The 7,564-nt window shown below is 43.1% G+C and overlaps 1 protein-coding gene across 1 annotated transcript; it reads left to right on the forward strand.

Annotated features, from left to right (window-relative positions):
• Window positions 1–3,308: 3,308 nt before the first annotated feature.
• LOC310865824 (ceramide synthase 2-like) lies at window positions 3,309–4,373 on the forward strand (the record flags this gene model as incomplete). Its single annotated transcript, XM_083775034.1, has 1 exon — window positions 3,309–4,373. One exon carries the CDS (start codon window positions 3,309–3,311, stop codon window positions 4,371–4,373), a length of 1,065 nt encoding a protein of 354 aa, XP_083631160.1.
• Between the last annotated feature and the right edge of the window lie 3,191 nt (window positions 4,374–7,564).

Genomic DNA, 7,564 nt, shown 5'->3' on the forward strand with positions numbered 1-7,564 from the left:
TAAACATAGGCCTACTGTAGCCTAAGTTTGACATAAATGGTAGCTCACTGTGTGATATAACGGCACTATCTTACAATAAAAGCACAGAATCTGTATGTCCGTAGTTCACATATCTCGAGAAGCCTCTGACCGACCGACTTCAAACTCGCACCGACTTCCCAACTTTGGGAAGTCGGTGTTCCCAACTTGCACCGATCCGACTGATGTGCCATGTGCCAATACACAGAATAAGCTATGTGGAGATCCTTTTATCCAGAACTGCTGATACGACCCATATATGGGCATATTGGTATATGGGAATGTATGCCCATATATGGGCATATGACAGCAAGGGACCTCCATATATGGGCATAAAGGGGACACAGGCTGGCAGATACAGATATCTCCATATATGGGCATAATAGGGACACAGACAGCAGGTAGGTACAGTACAACAGAACGGGTAAAACGGGCATTACAAAAACTTCAAAACTTGCATCATTCCTGGTGTAGTACTGTAATTTCTCCTAATTGTTGCCTCATGGCAACAGGCACTTGTCTGCCCAGGCAGGAAGTGAATGGACTTCCAGGGAATACTTTCTCCAGTTAAGCTCTATATGATGATATGATTCTAATGCATCTAGATCTCATTTAAAATGCTCATTGGTTGGAGGGAAACCGTTCAAAGGAATTTAGAGGAGCTTACATTAATTTCATAGAGGGGAACTGGATAGGTGGGAAAAATAAATGCAATGCTGTAGTGTCCCCACTCAGCCCACCCTACAAGCAGTGCACCATATGGCCTATGCTATGCAGTCAAACTGTCTCAACTGATACAACAGACTGCGTTCTCACATTCATTCAATAATGGGGCAGAAATCTACTCGAGAATTTAGACAGTCACATAAACAGAGATCGAGGCAGGCTGCTGAGAAGTTCTATGAATAGACAAATGGACACATGGGAAAAAATGACGTTTTGACTAGTTCTCATAGCAAATGTCCAGTGGGAAGCAGAGGCTTATTGGGACAATTCCCAGTAAGGGAATACAGTCCAATCAGGAATGTTGAAGAATGCTTGATATGCTTGACTACACATAGTGTAGTCTTCAGGCACCTACCATTCTCATAGTAGACTAGAGTGAAGAGAAAATGCACCACACCAGTTTCCTCACTTACCCTGCGGAGCCCCTAATTTATTGCCAATGGCATTTAATGTTTGTGTTGGCACAAAGTTGACCTAATTTCTCCTTTCATTGTCAATGGCAAATATTGAGACATGTGAGGACATAAGCTGTATATAGGAGTGGCTAGCGCCCCTCAAAAATCTAGGTTAAAAAAAAGCTACAAGCTCACTGTTGTGAACTTGTAGTTCAAATATGATTATTTTGGGGGTCATTATTTTGAGTAGTGTTACAGCTCCCTCTGATGGACACATTTTAAATGACCCTTGTTGACGTCATATCCACAATCAAACCAATAACACACTTTATAAGACATCATTCAAAATGCCATAAAGAATATAGTATTATTTGAAAAAGTTATTTGTTTGCTGTCTCCGAGTAAAAAATCCACACTCCCTACTGTTTTCTTAAGACACACCAGGTCGGTCACCATAGTGAATGGTGTGTGCAGGCATTTCAGCTGAAGTTCTTCTCAATATGCCATCTATGTCAATCCATTTTCGATAATCATGATATAGAATCTATATCATGATTATCGAAAATGGATTGACATAGATTATCTATATTATAGATAATCACGTTTTTGTTCTAGACCTTTTCTTTATACTATGCCATCATGTCATCTGTAAATGATATGAATTGCATTCAAATAATTTCAATGTTTTGTTGTACACAGGTTGAGGCCTCGTATAAGCCCTTTTGGCTTCTTGCCTCCTCCTAGCACTTTCATTTTCTTTCCGACGAATCTTCCAATTTGTACTGTTTTTATACTGTGCTAAATAAAATCAAATAAAAATCAAGAGCAACTTTAAGTGAGTAAGCAAGTATAGGAGTTCAAAGCCTAGACCTATCACCAGTGCCACATTGATGTTATTGGTGGTCATTATTTTTCCATGAGGACTACATAAAACAAGCATATGAGAGCACACAAATAGACAGACTGATTGTGCAAATAAGAGATAGGCGTCATAAGGCGTCATGTGGCATGGGATGAGTTAAGAGAATTTTCTGTATTTGAGCTCATGAACCAGCCAGAAATGGAATCATCCTGCTTCATGATCATTCATATCATAGCGACCGACAGGCCAGGAGGCGGAGATTATGTGTTTCTCCCCTGTATGTCTGTCTGTGTGTGTCTACACGCAGCAAATCTCGCAAACCACTGGACCAATGCATTGGTCCTATAATTGTACTTGTCTGTCTGTGTCCTTGTTATGCCCATATATGGAGATTTCCGTATTGGTCTGCCAATATGACGTCATAGTACTGACATCAAAAGTTTCACACATTGTGTAAATTCTCCAGGGAACTCCATATATGGAGATGGATTGCCGCACGTCAGTTCTGAACAATTAGCCGATACGATGACTTCACACCGTGGACGTCACACTCCCTCTAGTCTGTACCTTGAATCTGAAGACCATTGGTCGGTTCCCGAGCTCCACCGGGACAGGTACGCACAAGAAAGATACGTTTTTTGCAGGGCGCAAGGCCCTCCAATGTCTGGCTTTCGGAAAAGACATCATATGGACCTTTAATGACGTAAAAAACAACAGAACCCCATGTGACGTCATATGGCAGCCAACTGAGCCAAGTCTATGAATTTTGTTTAGAACACTTTAAACAAACATGTATGATGTTCGTTTAAAGAGATGAGGCGCCCCTCACTTCACACGGGTGTGATATTTTAGAAGTGATTACAACGTGCGCTCCAGAGAGTTGGTGCATTTCCCAGTATAGGGATGCGGAATTTGCCACCTTGACAGTCCCGACACAAAGCACTGTGATTGGTCAGTGCCCAGAGAAGAGTGATCGGACAGCGACCGTCCAATCACAGCGTTGCGTCTGATGTCATCAATGTGACATCAGTGTGACATCAGTGTGGCTGAAGTATAAAATAATGAGCATTGAATTCACACCATTCAGAAAAACTCAATTGTATCATTCTCTTTTCTGTTCAATTGAAGGTAATGGCATGGTGTTAGGATACTGCTGGAAAGGAATCTCCTGGTTGTATTACCAGTATCAGCTAGTCACAGGGGTCTACATGCTTGAGCCCCGGGAGAGGACCATGTTCAACTCTCTGCTGATAGCTGTAGCAGGTGTCGCTGTTTACTACACACGTGCTCTCCACCACGCTCAGGGGATGGTGTCTTGTCTCAATGAGTTGATCTGGAAGGACTGGCTGTGGTTTCCTGAAGGCATGGGCTGGGCTGACCTGAAGGACCATGGTGATAAGATCTTCCCAAAGTCAGGAGACCTGTGGATTACCATCCCCATTGCGGTGATGTTCTTGCTCACCAGATGGATATTTGAGAAGACTATTGGCTGTCCACTTGGTGCTCGACTTGGGGTGACGGACAAGCAACGTGTCAGAGTGAAGCCGAATCCAGCATTCGAGTCCTCCTTCCGTATCTATAAACATCCCTCGCGGAGCGAACTGGAGAGTCTCAGCGAACTGACGGGCTGGTCTGTACGACAGATCCAGAGATGGTTCAGGAGACGGAGGAACCAGGGCCAACCAAACAAACTCAAGAAGTTCTGTGAAGCCAGCTGGAGATTCACATATTACTTTGTCGCTTTCTTTGCTGGCCTTGCAGTTATGTTCGACAAACCTTGGTTTCTCACATCACCTGATTTCATGAACATGTGGAATGACTACCCGAAATCCCCAATACTGCCTTCCCAATACTGGTATTACATGCTTGAACTGGGATTCTATCTGTCACTGGTGGTCACTGTGGCGTGGGATGTGAAACGCAAAGACTTCAAGGAAATGCAAGTTCACCACATAACCACCATTTGCCTCATCACCTTCTCCTGGCTGGTTAACTACATCCGGGCAGGGACTTTGATCATGCTGGTGCACGATGCCTCGGACTACATGCTGGAGTCGGCCAAGATGTGCGTCTACTCAGGCTGGAGCCAAACCAGCGACGTCATCTTCGTCATGTTCGCGTCTACCTTCATCATCACCCGCCTCGTAATCTTCCCGTTCTGGATCATTCACATAACATTGGTTCATCCCCTGACCCTGTACACTCCTTTCTTTGGCTTCTGCTTCTTCAACGGCCTGCTGGTTCTGCTCCTGGGTCTGAACATATACTGGTCCTACCATCTCCTGGTCGCGGCCAAAAGGTTCATTTCGGGCAGCCACATTAAGGATGAGCGGAGTGATGAAGAAGAGACAGAGTCTGAACATGAAGATTAGGGTATTAAAATGGTCATGTGCTGGCCATGCCATGCCGCCTTTTTCTTTTTTCAAACATGCCATGCATGACAACCAATGCACTGAACCAATGTCCAGATCTCAAGGCAACAGGGGTATTCAACATAAAATAGCAGAACCAGCTCACAACACGCCTTGAGCTTGTAGATCGTCTATTTTCTCTATTTTTGAAAATGTATGGGGAAAAAAACGCATATCACCAATATGCCCATATATGGCATTGTGCATAAATGGCACCAACCGACTTCAAGCTCTGCGCACACATCGGCGAGGACTCGAGGGAGTGAGGTGCCTGGCATTGAGTTGTTTGGATATGCGGTAGTCCAGACCCACCGTATTGTAGTATTGCATGATAACTGGGTGCATCGTTCTCGACTTGCACCAATATGCCCATATATGGCATTGTGCATAAATGGCACCAACCGACTTCAAGCTCTGCGCACAACTCGGCGAGGACTCGAGGGAGTGAGGTGCCTGGCATTGAGTTGTTTGGATATGCGGTAGTCCAGACCCACCGTATTGTAGTATTGCATGATAACTGGGTGCGGCATGCATGCATCGTTCTCGACTTGCACCAATATGCCCATATATGGAGATCTGCTGCTCAGAATGACCGATCTGACTGAGATGCCCATGTATGGGCCCTATACTGTACATATATACTGATGACATCAGGGATCTCCATATATGGGCATAAAAGGGACCTTAGACCTTCAGCATTCAAGTAGTAGGCCTAATAGGCTGTATATAATATTTTAATTAAATATAATTTATAATATTTCAAAATATGTAAAACATGAAAATATGGGGAGTTACTTCCTTTGGCCTACTGGCATGTGCCAGGCATTGCAAGGTGCTATTTTCACAAAAATTATATTATTTGACAAATTGGCAAATTGTTTGACCAGTATTTATTTATACTTGTGTAATGGTCTTTTCATTTAGGTATTAAAAAAGGTTATCAATTCATTAGCATCTGGGACCCCTGCACCCCCCAATCATGTGGGGACCCCACAGGTTGAGATGCCTATATCAGAGAGGCCTTTTTATACTTTTCTTTTTCTTCCCAACTTCTGTGTGTACCACGGACATAATTTGATGATAAGAGTGCCCCTCACTTCACACAAGTGTGCCCCTCCTATGTCCAGCTTTTGGTGTGTGTGTGTGTGTGTGTGTGTGTGTGTGTGTGTGTGTGTGTGTGTGTGTGTAAACACAAACTTTGTCCTAAAACATGACAATGAATGGACAATTTAATTTAATTTAAACACAAACATTGCATAATGCAAACAATAAGATGATGAATGTATGATGATGTACGATGATAAGAGCGCCTCTCACTTCACACAGGTGTGATTTGTATTTCATATTAAACAAAACAAAAAGTTTATGGTTATATGGTTCAAAGTTTAAAGCTCAATCAAGTAATCATTACCCATTATTTGGCCAAGGTTTCAGCCCAAACATACTCATATGAGACACGCACGCACGCACGCACGCACGCACGCACGCACACAGAGTCCAGCAGGGAGCAGTGTTGTCATACAATAATCTCAAGTCTATAGACTCCAAAGAGAGGGTGGCACACAAGACCCTCTAAGAAGCCATTGGTTCTCAAAGTGGGGTCCGGGGACTCCCAAGGGTCCTTGGGGCTGGGTTCCAAACTTCCATAGGGGTCCCCAGCAAAAGTAATATAGCATCAGAATAATTGTAATCACTTTAAACATTTCTATACTGGCTATTAAAAAAACATCAAATCTACAATCTCACAGCCACGCAGCGAGCTCGTTTGCTATTTTTGAAAATGTTAGAAAAATAATATCAATATACAGACATAACTCTTCAGGGGGGGGGGTCCCTGGCACAAACTCTTTTCAGAAGGAGGTCCACGCCACGGCCAATTGTATATCAATTTGAGGGACCTGTCCCTTGACATTCAAAAGTTCTACAAACTCATGCTGATACTGCGTTGTGAGAAAGCTGAAGTCAAAGTGATTAATGTATGTCTTGTCTTGTAATAATAATAATCTAAATCTACAAAGTAACTAGTATATTCAAATAATTGTAAGTAGGCCTAGAAGTAAAATATAGAAAATTGGAAATACGAGTAAAGTAAAAAATACCTAAAATTTGTATTTAAGTACAGTAGCCTACTTAAGTATATGAACTTTACACCAGTGACTGAACGCATGCCTTTACAATATCCTATGCTATATGTTCTGTGATAGAAGTACCAGAAGGGAAATGTATTAATCTCTTAAGAGGCAGCATGTGGCTGAGGCATGACACGTCTTGAGCGATCTAGGCTATATGGCGGCGACAGCAAATATGTATAATGCAAGTGGTAGAATTCTTTGAACCAAACATAAGAAAAGGGAGCGGCCTATATTTAGCCTCAGTCAGTAAGCTACTGAAAGAGTGAATGTTTCATAATGCCATGTGTGGGGGAATCCTCTCCTGCATTCCTGATGTATAATTCAGAAGCGGATGGACATTGTTTGAATATTTATATGACTCGTCTACCACACACAAACCGGGTTTCCCGTTTATGTCCCAGTGGTGTTAACCCATTACCATCGTGAAGGATCTGTGTCATGCTGTGCTGTGCTATTTAAATATTTGAATATAAATATTCTTAAAAGTAACCATTTTTCTTTGCTTCTGGGGGTCCCAGGATAAAATATATTTGAAGTTGGGGGACCGTGGCCAAATACATATAATTTTAGGAGATAGAGATAGGGTGAGAAGTTCAGTCACGCGAGAGAGACTCGGAGTAGAACCGCTGCTCCTTCGCCTGAAAAGGAGCCAGCTTAGATGGTTCAGGCATCTGGTTAGGATGCCTCTCGGACGTCTCCCTAGGGAGGTCCTCGATGCACGTCCCACTTGGAGGAGACCCCGGGGCAGACCAAGGTGCAGTTGGAGGAAACACATCGACTCACTGGCCTTGGAATGTCTCAGGATCCCCCAGGAGGAAGTCACTAATGTTGCTCTGGAGAGGGAAGTCTGGAGCACTCTGGTGGATGGATGGATGGATGGATGGATTGATTTAGAAGACATTTTTTGAATCAGCCTCAAGTCTTGGGTTAAGAGATCAATACCGCTCAATGTAAAAATACGAAAATTTGGTGGACATACTGTTGGACAAACTGTATTTGTTACCGTAAACAACTCAGAGA

This window comes from Protomyctophum parallelum (assembly GCF_964188405.1).
Source record: "Protomyctophum parallelum genome assembly, chromosome: 10".
Taxonomy (NCBI): domain Eukaryota; kingdom Metazoa; phylum Chordata; class Actinopteri; order Myctophiformes; family Myctophidae; genus Protomyctophum; species Protomyctophum parallelum.